The sequence below is a fragment of the Leptonychotes weddellii genome, chromosome 4 (assembly GCF_054177405.1).
Source record: "Leptonychotes weddellii isolate Sample4059 chromosome 4, ASM5417740v2, whole genome shotgun sequence".
NCBI lineage: Eukaryota > Metazoa > Chordata > Mammalia > Carnivora > Phocidae > Leptonychotes > Leptonychotes weddellii.
The window spans coordinates 48,273,653-48,294,110 of NC_138372.1; the positions used below are offsets into that span (position 1 = coordinate 48,273,653).

A 20,458-nucleotide genomic window follows, 5' to 3' on the forward strand; every position below is an offset into this window, starting at 1 on the left:
GTAGGAAACAGAAACCCAGGATGACTGACACCAGATCTTCATTATCATAAGAAAAGGTGGGAGTGGGGAATTCACAGACTGGCTGCACCTATTCAGACACAAGTTAATCTGATTAAGATCCATCACTAGTAGAAAACACACATTTTACGCGAGAAAAAATTTCACATGGCTCAATTATCTGAAGCATAGGCGAGCCCATTTGTTGACACAAAATGGACTATTTCCTTACCAATACCATCGATGTTGTGCATTTCTTTTTTCAAAGTAGTGGATTCTGACTATTGCAGCACACAAGATCAGTTAAGCTTCAGCCTAGAGTTGGGCTATAAGGTAGTGTGTGTTTAATCCAACCCATACCACCATTTAATTGTAGAAGAATCAAAGTTATCTTTTATGTGACAGGCTTTGTCTCTTCAAACACTGTATCTGTTTTGATCCATCTTGACTTCATGTTGGGGTTAGGTTTAGAAACTGTCAAAAACACTTTTAACAAGCTTGTTATAAAACACTACTCCAAGAGAATCAGCTGAGTAAATTAATGTCTCAACACAAGAAAATATTCAGTGATTATTATAGTATTTGAAAACAAAGACCCACAGAACTATGGGAAAAAGAGACAGGATAGTGAAATCATACTGAATTCGTGGCAAATTTATTTACATCTGAAATGATTAACAATATGTATATTTTGTAAAACAACATTAACTTTTTCACCAGCCATATTTTATGACTTCATACAATTATATAAAGCATTTCTCAGAATCTTGAAATATATTCAGACACTGAGGCTAAGGGTTTATATGTCAGATAAATAATGAGAAGATCAATGGAAAAATGTCAACAAAAGTCCTTATCACTTAACATTGAATACGAAGAAAAAATCAATGGAAAAACTGTTATTTGCAATTTTTTTTTAAATGGTCAATTTTAATCTTAGTTTAGAGCTTCACCTTGATCTGACTAGTCAGCATTTGAGTTGTTTTGTTGAGCAAACTAGATATTAAATATTCTATATTCTTAATTTTTTCTATCAGCACAGAAAAGGCAATTTATAGCATAGTACCTTTATAAACAAGTATTTTTATATAAGTGATTTGCTACAGTTTTCCTTCAATTAAGGCCAATTTTATTCTTAAAGAGAGACATTATATTCCTGATTTAATATTTTTGTTCTCAAAGCAGGAGTTTATATTATCCTATTTTCACTATCTTAATATGACCTTGGGACAATAATGGATTAGGCAAATCCATCAGGATTTTATCTTTCAGGGATTGTGCTGTCTTTGGGGAATTGAACCCAAAGACACTGAAATGAAATACATCTCTGGCAGGGTAAAGGGGGCCCTAGGGCAGAATAATTAATGGAATCCCAGAATAAAGGAGATCTTAGACCTCACAGAAAGACTATAATCAGTCTCCACTAAAATCTAGTACTTCTGCTCTCCTGAGTCCTTAGGCCTCAGCAAAGTGGATGGAATGCAACATGTAGTCCTCAAACTAGATGAGGGAATGAAAGTAAACTCAGAAAAATGAAAGTAAACTGACACCAGAAAAGACAGAAAGGGTAACAAAGGACAGATGGGAAAAAAGGGCAGGGTAAATATGTAACCATATTATGTCACCAAGAAAAAGAATGAAAGAAAAAGTATATCATGCAAAAGAGAAAAAATATATACAGCATTTATGAGAAAGCACAACACAAGTATATGTTCTACAAGTACTTTTTGCCAGAAAAATATCAAATAAAGCTATGAATTTAAGAAAGGAGGAGCTCAAAAGCAATATGATACATAATAAGAAAAGGTAAATGGAGAGAATGCAAAGCAAACAGATTAAGAAACCAAATCATACCACTCTAGACCCAACAAGAGAAATAGTAAAAAATAAATAAATAAATAAATAAATAAATAAATAAATAAATAAAGTGATATTAAAAAGCTTTAGATAATCAACATGAATGTGAAAAAAAAAAGGCAAAGAGTATTAAAGTAACTAGATGATGATGATAGATAAGGAAGATATTGAAAATCCAGGCTAAGAATGATTGGGATCACCATGATAATATCAATCAAATAAAGCATGAAAAATATGGAGGGATATAATGCAAGAAATGTTTTCTGAAATAAAGGAAGAATTAAATTTACAGGTTGAATCCCAAGAAACTGATACAAACAAGTGATACAAAAAATATTTTCTGGTGAAATCATTAAATTCTAAAATTCTCTGGTACCCTAGATTTAAAAAAAAAAAAATCAGGTCTTCTACAAGTGAGGAAAAAATGAGGCTATTATCATTCTCATTTACTGTCAGAAATAATTGAATGCCAGCAGACAATGGAACTATGTCTCTAATGCTCCAAGGGAAAGAAAAATATTATACTTAGCGAAAATGATTCAAAGATAAAGGCAAGTGACAGACATTCTAAAACATGGAAATCTTAAGGGGCTATAGCACACAACAACCTGCCAAAATGAAGGAGCCCTGTGATCATTGCATTCATTTAAATACAGAACTACATTTAAACAGCCAAAAGGATTATGACTCAAAAATAAATAAATTTATAAACTCTGACCAAATCAAAGTAAGTCTAGAGGTGGGAAGGAGAGGTAGGAAGAATGATAAGAAAGCTCATTTCCTCATCTGTTTTAACAAGTAGTCAATCCATTTTGTCTAAAACTGTAACAGGCAGGTTTAAAAAATAAAAGACTCTTACTTCTTAGTGGTTATTTCTTTCTAGCTATCCAACCATTCATCCATCCATTGTTCCATCTGTCCATCCTCTACATATATGCATATAGATATATTTTATTTCTTTTTTTTTTTTAATTTTATTTATTTATTTATTCATGAAAGTCAGAGAGAGAGGCAGAGGCAGAGGGAGAGAAGCAGGCTCCCCGCCTAGCAGGGAACCCGATGCGGGACTCGATCCCAGGACCCTGGGATCATGACCTGAGCCGAAGGCAGATGCTTAACCGTCTGAGCCACCCAGGCGCCCGATATATTTTATTTCTTTTAAGTAAGGGCTATGTCCAATGTGGGGCCCAACATGGGGCTTGAACTCATGACCCTGAGATTAAGAGTTGCATGCTCTATTGACAGCCAGCCAGGTGCCCCCATATAGATATGTTTTAAATAATGGTGTACCAATATTAACATTTCTTACTTATGGATGATAAAATTTGGGTTGATTTATAGCTTTCTTCTTTTACTCCTCTGTATTGCTTGAATTTTCAAGAAGTGACCAATATCACTGTAGTGGATTAAAATTGACCACAAATTCTTTACAGGTATTCTTATCAAGAAATGAACTCTGTCTCCTACCCTTTGAATCTTACCTGGACTTGTGCTGGCATCGACCAATAGGGCTTAACAGAAGATATACATTGAGATTACCATGTTCACCCTCTTGGAACCCTGAGACACCCAGGCTGCACAGAGGTGCTAGTTGAAAGACCACATGAAGAGAGAATCCCGGCAATCCCAGCTGTTCTAACCATCCTAGATGAGACCCTAGACATATGAGTTAGACCAACTTGCCCCAGCTGAATTGCCAGATGACTACAGCTGCATGAGTGAGCCCAGGCAGAAGCAGTAGAACATCCTACTCCAATCACAGACTTATGAGACATGATAAATTGGGGTGGAGGGGGTGAGGGGGTGGTGTTAAGGTACTAAGTTTTAGAGTTATTTCTTACATATCAAGAGATAACTGATTTAATCTCTTTTACAAAAGTGTAAAAAAAGTAATTTCAGTACTCTTTTTTTTTTAAAAAGATTTTATTTATTTATTTATTTGAGAGAAAGAAAGAGCGTGCTTGTGAGAGAACATGAACAGGGGGAGGGGCAGAGGAGAGGGAGAAGCAGTCTCCCCACTGAGCAGGGAGCCTGATGCAGGATCGCAACCTGAGCCAAAGGCAGACACTTAAACAACTGAGCCATCCAGGCGCCCCCTAATTTCAGTACTCTTAAACATCTCAATAAGATGCTGAACTCCCCATCCTATATAATAGGGGAAATTCTCCTGAACTTGACTTTTTCCATGGGGTTCACGATTTCCTTCTCAATATGTGCTACAGCCTTCTTTCCCGCTATTAACTACTCCTGACATTCTCCATTGTTGCCTTTGCCTTTTCTCACCAGCCCACTTCATCCTACACTGTATATGACTCTAATTCCTCAGTTGCCCCAAAGTACCACAAATGCAAAGCTTGTATATGGCTCAGACTTTTACTAAAGGTAAAAAATAAGATAGTATGAAGGCTGTATTATTTATCTATCACTGTGCAATAAATTACTCCCAAACTTGGCAGCTTAAAACAAGCAAAAAACATATATTATTTTACACAGTTTCTGTGGGTCAGGCCTTTAGAAAATGGCTTAACTGGGTGGTTCTGGCTTGGGATCTTTCATGAGGTTGCAGTCAAGATGTCGTCCTGAAATCAGGGCCAAAATTCTTGACTGGGGCTGGAGAATCTGCTTCCAGATAGCTCACTCACATGGCTATTGGTAGGAGCTCTCTGGTGCTGCTTGAGAGGCCTCATGACATGAGAACTCACTTCCCCCAGAGTAAGCAAGTGATCCAGGAGAGCAAGAAAGAAGGGGCAATGGTCTTTTTCTTAGACTTAGAGGTCTGTTATTCCTGGGATAGTCTATTGGTCACAGGATAAGCCCTATTCAATGCAGGACTACACAAGGGCATAAATACCAGGAACTGGGGATCATTGAAGACTGTCTATTACAAGCCTCTTAGGATGAAATTGATTCACATCGTTAGGAATCTGTGTCTGAGCTCTTCATCTTATTAGTGCACCACAAAAAATACCAACAAAATTCCCCAACCAGAGTCACCATAGAGAATTGTACCGTTGTTGGCCACTCTCTGGTGTGGCCAACGGAGAGTTGAGAGATCTGAGCCCTGTGTCCTAATGCATGGCTATGTCTATCCAGAAAAGGGGAAGGGGGTGTTTTTACAGATTCCACACAAATCTGTTTGAAAGCTTGAAATGTACCTTTGGCACTAAAGAAAATAACAGAAGTAGAGCTTAAACATTCATAATATTTTAAACAAAATTATGCCAATTCTGTAACCCCCAAATAGGAAAAGACTTTTGAGACATCACTGGAGAACGATTAATATGGAGTTCATTTCTAGTATTTGCCACAAATCAGCAACTTACCAAACTTGCTTTGCAAAATTCAGTCTCTTCCAAACTTACAAACTCATCACAAGATCTAAATTATCCACCCCTTTTAGTTCTTACTTTCTATCACGCTGTAATTTTCCAGTGCTTTGAGATGTTTGTTTCTAGACTCCCCAGCATAGTTCTATGTTTCTGTGATATTGTGTTTTAGAAATCAATAGGAGACAAACTCACAGAAAAATTTCCTACATTGTTTTGAAATTATATATTCAAGTAGAAAAAACTTGAAATGTGAATTCAGGGTCACCAGTACCTTTCCAGGCTATTTCATCAATATTCTGAGTATTTGTCCTACCAAACACAAGGTATTTGTAGCATACCATGACCTAATCCAACCAAATCAGTTTCTCAAACCTTTGGAGGACTGCCCAATATATATTATGTTCTTGTTGCACCTGAAAGAGCTACTGCTGAGTCATTTAATTGGCTTTATAAAGAAGAACTCTGTGGAGTTGGAGACACCACTTTGCAGACAATTTCTCAGAATGTCAGATGGTTGTAGTCTTTTGAGTCTGTGCTAGATATTAGCGTAAACTTAAGCTCTATTTCTTTTTTTTTTAAGATTTATTGATTTGTTTGAGAGAGAGAGAGAGAAAGGGGAAGGGTAGAGGGAGAGGGAGAGAGAGAATCCTCAAGCAGACTCCCCACTGAGTGCAGACCCTGACACGAGACTTAATTCCAGGACCCTGAGATCATGACCTGAGCTAGAACTAAGAGTTGGATGCTCAACTGACTGAGCCCCGCAGGAGCCCCACTTCTATTTCTTATAACCAATACCTCCTCACATTATGGTCCTAGAGCTAGCCTTATCTGTAAGAACAATAAATATGAATGTCATGGGTCACAAACTTCCTTTATTTTTTATATCACTGTGTAATGTGTTATTCTGAGTCAAGCGATTACTTTCTCAGTCAAATTCAGTGTTCTTTTCTTCTGTTTTATCCCTCTTCTTTCTGCTTTATCTGGTTGCTCTGATGTGGTGAGGGACCTGGCCTGTCGTCATCCTCTATCTTCTGCTGGTGTCTGATGAGGTGGCTCCCCATGAGGGAAGGTGGTGAAGTGGAGACCCCAAGCTCTCTTCCCCCAGCAGTTTTTGGTCCTTGGCCTTTATGTTTCCCTGCATCTGTTAAAATTACCTTTGTCACCCCACAGCTTCCAGCTAGCAGGTCCTGTACTCCTTATCCCAATCTTCAAGGCTCCTTTGAGTCTACTAGCCTCTCTTAGACAAATCCATGCCACTTTGCTAGGCACAGAGCTGACTTCCTGCTCCACATTGTGTACTCAAGATTTTCTTGAACTGCCCTTAACTTCACCCCAGGGTTGCTTCACTCAGCCGCTGCTGCCCCAGTGCTTAGCTTCAGGCTGGAATACAAGTTGGTCTAAAAGGTTTGGTTCTTCCAAACTACATTCTAAGAGGTGAAGATTAGATTCCCTGTTGTTTGAGCTACTCCCAAATTCCTCTGGGGTTTCCACTGGCCCAGCACCGGATAGGAGCACATGATCCCTTCTCTAAGACAGTTTCTGATACCTAGCTCCTCAGTTTATTCTCTACTCCCTCCTCTATGTCTGTTTTAACTTTAAAATAATTATTATTGGGGTGCCTGGGTGGCTCAGTCATTAAGTGTCTGCCTTCGGCTCAGGTCATGATCCCAGCATCCTGGGATGGAGTCTTGTAGTGTGATCCCTGCTCAGCGGAGCCTGGTTCTCCCTCTTCAGCTCCCCCCTGCTTGTGTTCCTCCTCTTGTTGTCTCTCTCTGTCAAGTAAATAAATAAAATCTTTAAACATAAATAAATAAAATAAAATAATAGTTATTATCTTTTAAAATCATTATGCATTCTTTCCAATGCATGTATTTATGGTATTAAATTTCTGTACTAACCTTTATACATTTGCCTCTGGATTTTCAAAACCAAACCATAGGCTTTGAGCATGTGGAAAATCTTTTCTCTTTGGAGAATCCTGAGTCTTAAAACTCAAAAGCTCTTTGAGTTTCAAGACTATTGTCTCTGTTTAGGTTTCAAAATGTATTGTTTTTTCTAAGGCTGCCATAACAAAACTCCATGAACTGGGTGGCTTAAATAACAAAAATTTATTTTCTCACATCTCTGGTGGCCAGAAGTCCACGCTCAAAGTGTTGGTAGGGTTGGCTTCTCCTGAAGCCTCTCTCTGTGGCTTGCAGATGGCTGCTTTCTTGCCAGGTCTTCACATGGTCTCTCCTCACTCTGTGGGTTATCAGTGTCTTAATCTCCTCTCCTTGTAAAGAAACCAGTCATGTTGGTTTGGGCCCATCCATACGACGTCGTTTCACTTCAATTCTTTTTAAAGGTACGTCTCCAAATATGGTTACAGTCTGATTTACTGGGTGTTAGGACTTCAACATACGAATTTGGGGGAGGGGCACACAATTCAGCCCACAATGCAAAACAATATACTCAGAAACTCAATTGACTTCTAAGTTTTCTTTGGGTTCCTTTGTGTCCTCTTTCTCTGGGGCAAATGAATACAATTTGTGGCAACTGATTCCATGGATTGAGGGTCTCAGAAACCCAGAGACTTGTCATGGTTTACAAAGCCCTTCACAGTCTTTCACTAACGTCTCTGATCTCTTCTACCAGTTCTCCCCACATTTCACTTTCTCTCCTCTGCTCAGACAAAATTTCTTTCAGATTCTCAAAATCTACACTGTGTCTCTCACCTCTGGGTCTTCAAAATGTTGTTCCCACAACTGATATGCTATCTTGTCATTCTGCTTCTCTTTCCCTTGTTAACTCCTGCGAATCATTCATGTCTCATGCTAAGTTTTCCTTGGTACCTAAAACCAGTTTAAGCTTCCCTATTTGTTAGGCTTCCCATAGCATACAACCGTACTTAGCATTTTCTAGAAATCAGGCAATACACTTTTTGTTATTTATGTAGTATCTGTATTTTCTACTAAGCTGTAAGCTGCATAGTGGCAGGGATAGTATATAGTATCTGTGCTGGTCACACATCCAGAGGGTCTGACACAATGTATGACATAAAATAGAAGCCTGATAAGTATTTGTTAAATGAATGAACAGTTAACTCTCAGACATTATTGGCTTGGTTCATAAGAACAGTATCTTGTGGAATTATACCCACATGTTTTTTCAAAAGCAAAGACTTTGCTCCAGGTATTGGTCAGGATTGTTAGGTGTAAGCAACAGAAACTTACTTAGGTTAATTTAAGCAGAAAAAGTATATTGAGGCGCTGGCAGTGTCTTCCGGAGAACCAGAGAACCAGGTTTGGAGGCTACAATGCCAGGTACAACGACCAAAATCACAATGCACACCCGCTGCTCCCCCTGTCGGCGTCACTGGACACGGGGCAGTAGCGCTGCGACGAGCGCCACTGTCCCTGTGGTCTCGAGGAAGCTGCATCTCCTGCAAGGCAGCCTCCAGCCCCGTCCCACCACTGCCACCAAAGCCTCCACTGCCCAGTTACCGCCCTTGCACCCTGTCCTCACTGCCACTGCTGCCACCTCAACACAATATAGGCAGACCCCGCTTCTTCCCGTCACCAGCTTCCAATTCAGTCCTTGGCTGGGCAGAACCTAGCTCATCTGACCAATACTACAACGGAGGCTGGAGAAGACAATGTCTGCTATTTTAACATCTCTGAGGAATAAGGGCTGCTCCTCATAATGTGAGAAAGTCCCAAACATAGGAAGGAGGTTCAGACATGAGGAGACCAAAAAAAAAAAAAAATGACAAATGATCTCGCTTTGTTACTGCAGAAGCCAGAAGTTCCATGACCCCACAAGTGCTGCGTCTTAAGAGTATGTGTGTAGGTGTGTGTGTTTAAAGCATCTTTATAATCTTTGACATTAAACTTACAAAGCGTAACTAAAAAAGAAAGTCCATTGAGATGCTAACATCAGTGTTCAACCTTGCAGGCTTACCGCTGACCAATTCCACACTCCACGCACACTCAGTGGTCACGTCCATCCCAATGACACGTTCCCCTAATTCTTCTACCTCCACCTCCCTTTCTATAACCACCCCTTTCTTCAGAACCTTTTATTCAACCTTTCATGTACTTGAATTTTCTCACCCCAAGAGAGCAAGGGCTATGTCAAATGATCGTGGGTATGTAGTGCTTAGTGGGGGTTGTACACATAATAAGCTGTCTTTCAGCAAACAAGTACTCTTATGGAACCATGAGAAAGAAACCTGCCTATCGCATGCCATCTCCTTGCAGCACTGGGTTCTTCTCAGTGCTTAGAGCTTCTTTCATGGCAGCTCTTTGGGGCATTGACTTGACTCTTTCACTAGCTTGAGTTAATCTCTCACCACTTTCTCATGCAGTATCAATATTAGGAAACATCTTTGTCTCATGTCTTTGAACAGCTTGATCACACCTATGTGTTCTTAGCACCACAGCCAACAGAGAGCCTTCTCCCCGCATCCTTTCCCTCCTTCCATCCCTTAGAACTTCTATAGTTTTTCAGTTCTTTTAATTCCTGCTCCTTTCCACAAAAGTCCTGCCTCCTCTGGTGTCCTGCCTCTGAATCATCTTCTCCACTGCCAGGTGCTACTGATGAAGGTGGGGACCTGAGGAATCTGGAAGAAATGATGAGAAAGAATTCCTCATAATGATATGGACTTTATTATTTTCTTTAACTTAAAGACCTCTTATACTGAGGTCTTTTACTCTTGATAGCTTATCTCCCCCCTTTTTTCTCTTTATTTGCCTTCCATGAGTTTGAAGGTTATATTTTCCATATTCTTTCAGTAGTTACCCGAAATACTTTAACATGGATACTTTAAAAAGTCCAATGTTAAAATCTTTCTATTTCCTTTCAAGTACAAAGATACTAGTGCTTCAGATCTAATCAATCTTCTCCCAAATTATATACCGTTGTTATCCAGTATTTGGTTTTATATGTTTTTTTAATTTGACAAAGTAGATATTATTTTATGTGGTCACTATTTGTTTAGATTGACCTACATATTTATAGAAATCTTGGCTGGTCATTTCTTTCTGCATCTGAGGTTTTCTGTTTGGTATTACTTCTACCCGAAACTCATCCTTGAGAATTATCCTTAAGAATCTATTGGTAAATTCTGTTATCTTGTTTTCTTTTAGCCTGGATATCTTAATCTTTCCCTCCCCTTCTTGAAAGATTATTTCACCACATATTCCATTGTAGGTTGACAATTATTTTCACTCAGTGCTTTAAAAATATCATTCATTGTCTTGTGGTTTTCATTATTGTTGCTGAAAAGTCACTCAATCAGGCTACTTGCAATATCTTTGTAGAAAGTCTTGACTCTCTAGTTGCTTTTCAGGTCTTCTCTTTACCTTTGATATTTTGTAGTTTCACTATTATTTATATCTCAATGATAATTTCTTTCTCCTTAACTTTGCCTGAAAATTTTGGACTTCCCAAATCTGAGGATTAGTTGTGTGTGTGTGTGTTTAATTTCTAGGAAATTTTGGTTATTATTTTCTGAACTATTCCTTCTTCTGCATTCTCTTTATTATTCTTCTGAAACTCCACTTAAAAATATGTTAAAACTTGTCTGTCATCAATGTCTCTTAATCTATCTCTTCCCTTATTTTTATGCTAACAGCGTGTATCCTTTATAACTTTTAATAGCATTGAAAAAAATCCACCTCTAGCTAAATATAATTGGAAGTACAAGGCTCCAGAAAGGGAGCTGGAAGTAACCAAACATTGTTCGTCACAGTGCAAAAGCTTAATCTTCAGTTAGACCTAATCCATTTGCTGGCCCTGGCCCATCTCTGGAAAAGACACAACTACCCCCAGTCCAAAAGGCTTTAAAAACTACTGGTTCCATACCCAACTCTGTCACAATAATCACAACTCTGAACTAGTTGTTTGCAAGACAAAGTTGGCCAGACACCAAAAGTATGATCTCTATTTTTTTAAAATAAGCTCTACGCCCAGTGCAGGCCTTGAACTCATGACACCAAGATCAAGAGTCTCAAGAGTCACATACTCTACTAACTGAGCCAGCCAGGTGCCCTGATCTCCATTTTTATGTGCTGAGTTTGATGGATTTGCAGTTAGATATGCTATCTACCTTTGCATAAGCAGCCACCATGTTGCCTCTTTACTCTACATCTAATGACCAGACTTGCAAAATAATGTGCTCATCCTCAAAGTACTCAGTACCTACTGCCTGGTTTATCATGACTGCTACTGTCATTCCTGCTAGGAAATCAAAAGTAGATATAATTAAATGATTGTCCTGGTCATCGCTCACCAGACCAGGTGACAACTCACAGCACACACATACCATTTCAAATCCTTTTTGGAAATAGATATTTAAAATAAATAAATAACAAGGCCTTTCTCTGAATAATAGTGTGTCCACACCTGGTGTTAATTTATTTATACTATGAAAGCAAGTGTTTTCTGTGATCTCCATGTAGTTGGATCAAGGTGGGTTTTGTCTTTATATTGAGTACAAGGTTGAATATAACAAATGTCCTAAAAAGAAAGCTCTAGGAAATTAAGTATTATGTAAAAGTGTTCCACAGTCAAGCAAGTATGAGAAACATTGCATTAAATATGGTTAACAAAGTTAAATAGGCTTCTTCACGGCAGGACTTTTCAGAACCTTTAATATACTAATGCACATTGTAAATCACAAAGAAGAAGATTATGTGTAGCATTTTTTAAATGTATTTGACCACAGAGTAGTTTGAGCATTTTACAAGATGTGTACCATGTTTGTGTTTGAGTTTCTTATAAGATGTGTTCCACAAAAGAGACTTGCAGATCTTGTTGGAGAATAGGCATCGCCTTATCACTCAACTTTCTTGAGGAAATAAAAAACAGCAATCCCATGAGAAGCCTCTCTTTTGGAGCCATCTGGTATTGATTTTTCATCTGTCAGCTGAAATATCTCTGTCGCAGCCATCTGAAAGAGATGTTCATTGTCACACAGTGTTTTGTCTGACTACTCTGAGTAAGCGCAGACCTCCCTGCTTCCCCATTTGGTTTCCCAAGACAGCTCCAACCCTGCCCTGTTCCTGGAATCTTCTCCTCATGTCTTCACCTCACCCACTTTGGCTTCCAACCTTCATGACTTGCTATGTCCACTGAGCTCTGTGCCTTGGCTTTTTGGTTGCTGTTGTTATTTTCAAGAACCCATTCTCTTTCTGGCTGTAAGACTTGGCTCCTGCACTGTGTTTTGTATCTCCACTTCTTGCACTAAATAGTATGTTCCCGTCCACCTAATCTTAGCTACTAGCAACCTCTTGCTTCTATCTTCTTACACTTCGCTGTAGATGCTTATTCTAGCCACGTCCTTGACCTTCACCTGTGGCATGGACCACAGCCATGATGTAACATTGACTACTGATGCTTGCCAGGACCACAAAATATTGGAAGGAATTCTCTTGCCACATAAAAGATAAATGCAGCTATCAGAGTGCACCTTGAGTACTCAGGCTCAATATTAGTACTTGGATCCTTTTGAGTTCCCCATGGTTTGCAGGTTATACTGCATTAGTCAGTGGGTGTCTTAGAGTCATTTTGCACCAATAAACAATCGCATTATGAAAACGTGTTTCTTCTCTATTTTTAATATATTTTATTCTGTTACACAACACTCCATAAATCTTGCTCATTCACATGTTATTAGGAGTCATGGCAGCTCTTTGCTTGTAGCCTAGAGATTATGATTGGCCTGTCATTTTATTTGATCTTCTTTTGTTTTTAGTTATTTTTTCTGTTTAAGTGCCCAAAGCCCTACTGGCAAAAATGCTTTCAACTCAGAATGTATTGTTAATATTCCAGACCACACACTTGGTTCTTCATGTGGCTTTGAGTTTTGCTGCTGAGATGATTGTGCATGATATTCTCATGGTGAGAAAATGTGACCAATTCAGCCTATTTTGCAGAACTCCTTTGTTCCCTCAGGCAAACTTGGCATGATTTTGTTAAAGGTTCAGTTGGGATAATCCATATTCTTTCCCCAAGGTCACTTTTCAAATTCCTTGTCAATCAGCTTAATGAAAGGTAAGTAAGTACCTGACTTTAGAGCAGCCAAATAGCATGAGTTTCTTAGGATGTGTGTGTGTGTGTGAGAGAGAGAGAGACAGAGAGAGAGAGGGACAGAGAGAGAGAGAAAGAAAGAGACCGAGAGAATATGAGTATGTGCAGTAGGGAGAATTGAAGGGAGATAACAAGTCTTTCATTCAGTGACATCATGAAGCATGAAACTTTAAATGTTATGTAAAATTGACAAGGTTATTTATCAATTGAGAGACAGATACTATCACAAAAAGATACTTCAGTGCTTATTTTCATTAACCAGGATGAGTACATTTACAAAGCATTTAGAGGATGCTGTAAATCATATTTTTAAGGAATATGACTTCCCCATGCTGAGGTAAGCCAGGTTTCAGAGCCACCCTCAGAGACAACTGTTGTTTGCCCAAGCCTACCTGTGTCTGTTCCGTAGAATCACTTCATCCTCCACAGCAAAACTGAGCAAGCCTGGGCTGTGCTTGTTTCAGGCTCTTCTGTTACTGCTTGGCTCACCTACATTCTCTCTCTGGACACATCCACACATTCTCACCTCTGAGTCAAGAGTATTTGGCACTTATTTTCCTGCAGGGATTGGTTCTTCTTCTTCCTGTCCACCTAGCCAACACTTACTCATCTCTCATGTCAAACTCATACCGATTCAATTCTAAACTCCAAAAACGTAGAGGCTATGTCTATGTTATTCTCAGTCACTTACCCAGTACCTGGCACATAATAAATTCTCAAAAAATATCTGTTGAGTAAATAGGAAATGAATGAGTGTGTTTTAAACATGGTTAGAAAATCAGGAAACCTTTGGGGATACCAAAAGTTCAGGTGTAACCCTGCTCAAAGTGTCAGTCCTGCAGGGGGCAGCTCAATTATTTACCTGTTCCTTTGCTTGATATGCATTAAGCTCCAACTCTGTACCAGTGCTCCACTAGCTTTTATGGGGGATACAAAGTTAAATCAAATTTGAACCCTATTCTCCAAAAATCTATAGTTTAATAGGGGAAGTTTGATATGCACATCAATAACTAAAACACAAGATTGAAAGTGACAAAAGCCAAGAGAGGAAACCTATGATAGATGAGAAGAGGAAAGAGATTAATTATGTAAGAAGATGTTAAAATGAGACTTTGCTATCTCACTTTGAGAACAACCCAAGAGATACCAAGAACCAGACTGGGTCTCCACTGCACTAGAGCAAGATGCTAAGAGACTCACCTTGAGAGCATAGAGGCAATGATGTCCCACAGGCCAGGTCAGAGGGGATTTCTTGGGAGAGAATAGTCAGTGTACTATGCATTGCCTACTCACTGACTCTGCAGGTACAAGAAAAGGAGTCGATTTCCTTCACCTCATGCCAAGTCAGGGAGCTCTAAGGGCACCTCGGAAGTTTGGGGAACGTGAAGACCTGTGCATTAACCTAATCCAGCCATCTGAAGGTGAGTGACTAGCCCGAGCAGAGTACAGAGAGAGGAATGTATGGGCACCAATCTACAGTTCCACAAAGAGCAGGTTTTTCCAGGAAGGAAAGATATAGATTCCATGAGATGGAGCTGATCTGAAAGCTTCACAAAATGAATCATGCTCAAGAAGCCTCCCCAGCAAGGAGAAAGGACCCTAAGGGAGAGGGTCTGTGTAGGGTATGTTTGGAAGTCCAGGCCTGGGAGCAGCTCATAAAGCAGCTGCTGGAGGACAAGCATTGTGTATGTGGGGCTGGGCAGCCCGGGGCAGGGAGCCTCTGAGGTCTCAGCAGGACACTCTCCAAAAAACCCACAAAGCACTTCATAGGAGCCAGCATCCGGGGGAGCAAAGTACACTGCAGCTGCTCTGGCCATATAAAACAGTGCCATTCCCCTAGTGCCCTGTGCCTTGGCCTGAATCTAAGGGCTTACACAAGCCCCAGCCAGTGAGCATAAGGAGTAGCTGGGAACTGATGAAGAAGCTGACCAGGAACATCACTGCCTCCTCTGTGGGCTTCCCCGCCTAGGGCAGGCCCCCACTGGGATGGGAAGCTGTATATTGGACAAGAGTTTGAGGTTGGGATGGTTACCTTGGACCAGGCTTAAGTTATGTGATTATTAGGCTAGAGTGGATTTTTTTAATGCCCAAAAAAGGGACTAATTATTATCTAAGCGTGACTGGAAAAGCCATGGGATCTGCCAGTATTTTACCTGTGAAGGGAAGGAAAGAGAAGGGAAGGGAAAGATTTTTTTTTTAATTTTTTATTAAAATGCAATACACATACAGAAAGTACATTTATCGTAAGTATACAGCTTGACAAATTTTTGCAAATTGAACACATCCATGTAACCAGCACCCAGATTAAGCTATAACCCCCCAGAAAACCCCTTTGGGCTCCCTCTGAGTCACTACTTCTCCCTCAGATAACTACTATCCTTACTTCTAAGAGCACAGATGAGTTTTGGCTTTTTGTATCTTATATAAATAGAATCATACACTATGAGCACACTATGATTCCTTTGTGTCTTTTTTTGCTCAACATTCTGTTTATAAGATTCATCCATATTGTCATAGATTTTATTTATTTATTTGAGATAGAGAGTGAGAGAGAGAGCATGAGCAGGGGACAGAGGGAGGGAGAGAGAGAAGCAGGCTCCCAACTAAGCAGGGAGCCCGACGTGGGGCTTAGTCTCGGACCTGGAGATCATGACCTGAGTCAAAGGCAGACGCTTAACCGACTGAGCCACCCAGGTGCCCCTTCATAGATCTTTTTTTTTTTCATTGCTGTATAGTATCCCTTTGTATGACTACACCATATTTTATTTATCTATACTTCCACAGATGGGCATTTGAATAGTGCTGTTATATATGTTCTAGTAAATGTCTTTATTTCTGAATATATACCCAGAAGAGGGAATTGCTGGTTTATAGACTATGCACACATTCAGCTTGAGTAGATATTGCAGAAATGGTTGTATCAATTTTCACTCCCACCAGCAGTGTATGTGAGTTCTGTTGCTTCACCACCTCACCTGATACTTTCCTACTTTTTCATTTTATTCATTCAGATGGGAGCAATGGTATCTCACATTGGTTTTAATTTGCTTTCTCTTGAAGACCAATAAAGTCAAACATTTTTTAATGTTTATTAGCCATTTCTCTACCTTTCTTTGTGAGATGACCAAGTTTTTGCCCTTTTTTTGTAAATGGATTATCTCTCTTTTTCTTATTACTTTGTAGGAGTTCATTATATATGTTTGATATGAAATCTTTGTCAGATATAGGTATTGAGAATATCTTCTTTCAATCTAGGTTGCCATCTTACTGTCTGAAAATATTTTGATGAACAGGTGTCATTAATTTTAACATAGTCCAATGTATAATTTTGAGTATGGATTCAAATAAAAAATTTTTCTCATGGATATATCCAATTCACCAACACTATTTATGGAAATAACTATCTTTCCTCTATATTGTGTTGTATTTGTTATAAACTAGATTCCACATATGTATGGGTGTGTTTCTGGACTTTATTCTGTTGTACTGGTCATTTACCCATCTTTGCACCAATATCATACTGTCTTAATTATTTACTATGGTTTTCTAAAACATAGTGATATCTAGTAATGGAATTATCTTTTAAGAGTTCCTTAGGGGGCCCTTGGGTGGCTCAGTTGGTTAAGCGTCTGCCTTCGGCTCAGGTCCCAGGGTCTGGGGTAGAGCCCTATGTCAGGGTCTCTGCTCAGTGGGGAGTCTGCTTCTCCCTCTGCCTGCCACTCCCCCTGCTTGTGCACTCTCTCTCTGTCAAATAAATAAATAAAATCTTAAAAAAAAAAAAAAGAATTCCTTAGAAGTTTTGAATTCTTGGCGCACCTGGGTGGCTCAGTTGGTTAAGCATCTGCCTTTGGCTCAGGTCATGATCCTGGGGTCCTGGGATCAAGCCCTGCATTGGGCTCCCTGCTCAGTGGGGAGACTGCTTCTCCCTCTGCCCTTCACCCCGCTCATGCTCTCTCACCCCGCTCATGCTCTCTGGCTCTCGTTCTCTCAAATAAATAAAACCTTTTAAAAAAAAAGTTCTGAATTCTTTGTATTTCCATATGAAATTTAAATCATTGGGTGTCTGGGTGGCTCAGTCGATTAAGCATCTGCCTTTGGCTCAGGTCATGATCCCAGAATCCCGGGATCAGTCCCTGTGTCAGGCTCCCTGATCAGTGGGCAGTCTGCTTCTCCCTCTGCCCCTCACCCTGCTAATGCTCTCTCGCTCTCTCTCTCTCTCTCAAATATATAAAGAAAATCTTAAAAAAAAAGGAAATTTAAATTACCTTCATAATTTTATGTCAATTACACCTCAATAAAGCTGAAATTAAAACAAACAAACAAGTAAAATCAGTTCATAATTTCTGACCAAAAAACTGGCTGGAATTTTGATTGAAACTGTTTTGGATTTATATATAAGCTTTTGGGGAATTTTATGTCTTTAAAATATTTAGTTTTCTAATTCATAACCATGGTATATTACTTTATTTAGTTCTTATTTACTCTGAGTTATGTTTTCTAGCTTTCAGTATAGGGCTCTTCACAATTTTTGCTATATATATACTCTTATGTAGTTCATGTTTTTATTCTACTGTGATATTGGTTTTATTTTTTTTAAAAAGATTTTATTTATTTATTTGACACAGAGAGAGATAGTGAGAGCAGGAACACAAGCAGGGGGAGTAGGAGAGGGAGAAGCAAGCTCCCCGCTGAGCAGGGAGCCTGATGCGGGGCTTGATCCCAGGACCCTGGGATCATGACATGAGCCGAAGGCAGATCCTCAACGACTGAGCCACCCAGGCACCCCTGTGATATTGTTTTTTAACTTTTCATTTTTCTCTTTTTTGTTGTATATGAAAATATAATTTATTGTATATAGCTTTTGTGAAGAAAAATTTTTTGAAGAACTTTAATGTGCTAGGTACTCAATAGGATATTTTTATTTATATTGTCTCTTTAATCTTCACCACAATCTTGCAGGTATATTTCATCTTCATTTGTTAGAGAACATTGAGGTTCAGAATAAGGTAGAAATTTTCCCAAAGTCACACAAAAAGTATTCGAATTGTTTTTGAAGAATAGATCGATTTTCCTATTTGAAGACATGTCATGGAAAAGGCCACCCAGGCATAGAAACTGTCGTTAACAAAGCAAAAAAGGCAGGAAAGTAAAGGGAAGGGAAGAAGGAATGGGAAAAAGGAAAGGGAAGGAAAGGTGAGATGTTCCTTCTGATTAGCATCTATAGGTTATGGTACATTGAAAAATAAAGTCAGAAAGGTAAATTGAAGACCAGAGTGTAGAGTTTCCTAAGTAAATATGAAGTTTTCACCTTCACTTGTTAGCCTCTAGCCTTGTGGGATCTGGAAAATCTGGAACAGAAAACTTGCAGTAGGATTGAGACTCATCAAGTCTACAATTTTATCTCTCTAACCATGTGAAACCCCCCAAACCTCTTCTGTTTTTCTGACCCTAGCAGTCACTTCTCACTGGGCAAAGTCTGGTTTGTTACCCTCTTGCCTGCCAAAAATTTGGCAAAAACTCCTAAAGAGAAAGCATCTGCAAACCCTCAGCTCAGATCTCATGGTTTTCTGTCTTTGGCATCTTAATCCATCTAGTCTTCATGGTTTCTACAGTTCTCTGAGCCTTGACATAGATGGCTTTTGTAGTTTACTGGTTTTCCTAGTTGTCCTTGACAGGAGATTTGACCTACCCTATATCTCTCCATTCTACCCAGGAGTGGAAGTCAAACTTTGCTCTTTGTGTTTCTATTGAGAGGTTTTTGGGTTTTTGGTGTTTTTTTTTTTAATAATTACTCATAGAGATATAATTTATGTTCAATAAATACAAAGATCTTAAGTGTAGAGTTAGGTAAGTTGTTTTGTTGTTGTGTTTGCTTCCAACTGTGTTAATCTCTTTTTATTCTTTTGGTAATTTCTTCCAGAGTTAACTACTTCCCCTTGTGATTGTCAGTGATGAAATGTGTAAGGAATCCACTTCAAATGTTGGCACAGCTATGAGCATGGCCTTTCCCTTTACTTGAACTCAGAATGAAGATATTTGGATCTTGTATTTTAGGTTCCAGTCCCAGAAATAGTTTTCACCATAGAAGTTATCTGCAGTCTTCTGCTTTCTAGCAGTATTCCACAACCAAGTTCTTGCTTCTCCAGGACTCAACACAGGATGGATTTAAATATGTATTAAACGAAGAGCATTCTCTCAAATGAGTTGAAATGCATTTTATTTTTAGACAACCTATACGACATGATTTTTTTTTCTTAAAAACAATGCCTCCACTCCAAGTAAATCAAGGTCAAAATTAATGAAGAGCTCAAGATGACAGGAGTCGTGTGGTCTTGGTCCTGGTATTGCATGGGTGAAGAGCAGCAGCCGGTTATGGCAACAGGTAATACATCCAAAGTCATAGCCAAGTTCGTTAACAGTTTTCCATTTCTAAACCATCCTTAAAGAAAATCATATATGGGGTCCCACCACCCTCATGGTAGTCCGGCAGAGCAACCATCTGGAATCCAATTCCATCTGGATTCATGTTTTCACCAATAAAGAACACGTAGTTTTTGAAATTAGCAAAGATGTGCTTGATTTGTTCTGCAGTCCCTATCATAAAAGGTATTCTTCTTTCTGGCCTCAGTGCTTCAAGTTTGCCTTTGATTGGTTTCATGTCATCTTTGATGCACTTCTTGTAGGCTTCTTTTGTGAAGCTGGTTTCCTGCAAGTGATGGTTTGTGACAATATCAACATCGGTGATGACTGTGCTTTCAGGCCCTTCACCCTTGGGTCCTTCGGTGGAGGCATTTCCATCACTTAGTGAGTCATCAGCATTACCCTCTGTCCTACTGACCATCTTCTCCATCTCTGGGCATAACCCATTCGCCATCCTGTATCTTGGAGAACATCTCATCATTGTTAATGAGGTTCAGGTCGATATCATGATGGTGGCTGGAGAGAGGCAACGGAGGCTCTAGCTTAGCAGGACCTGGAGCTCTGAGTGAGCGCCCTGCTGCCAGAGCGGCACTCGGGGTGAGGGAGGGAGCAGGTGGAAAAGAGAGTTAGTAAGTTTTGATAAATGTATACATCTGCATAATCAACACCCCAGTCATGATATAGACTATTTCCATTACATCAGAACATTCTTTGTGACCCTTTAGATGTAAACCTGCAGAAGGAAACATTATTCCAATTTCTATCATAACTTAGTTTTGCTTTTT

The 20,458-nt window shown here is 39.3% G+C and overlaps 1 protein-coding gene across 1 annotated transcript; it reads right to left on the reverse strand.

Annotated features, from left to right (window-relative positions):
- Positions 1-19,608: 19,608 nt before the first annotated feature.
- On the reverse strand, positions 19,609-20,455 carry LOC102726722 (translationally-controlled tumor protein-like). Its single transcript, XM_081817186.1, has one exon. The coding sequence runs from the start codon at positions 20,152-20,154 to the stop codon at positions 19,666-19,668; it is 489 nt and encodes a 162-aa protein (XP_081673312.1). The 5' UTR covers positions 20,155-20,455; the 3' UTR covers positions 19,609-19,665.
- Positions 20,456-20,458: the final 3 nt, after the last annotated feature.

Bases quoted from the DNA above. Each gene is read 5' to 3' on its own strand.
- LOC102726722 (XM_081817186.1), bottom strand. From the start codon at position 20,154: ATGATGAGATGTTCTCCAAGATACAGGATGGCGAATGGGTTATGCCCA.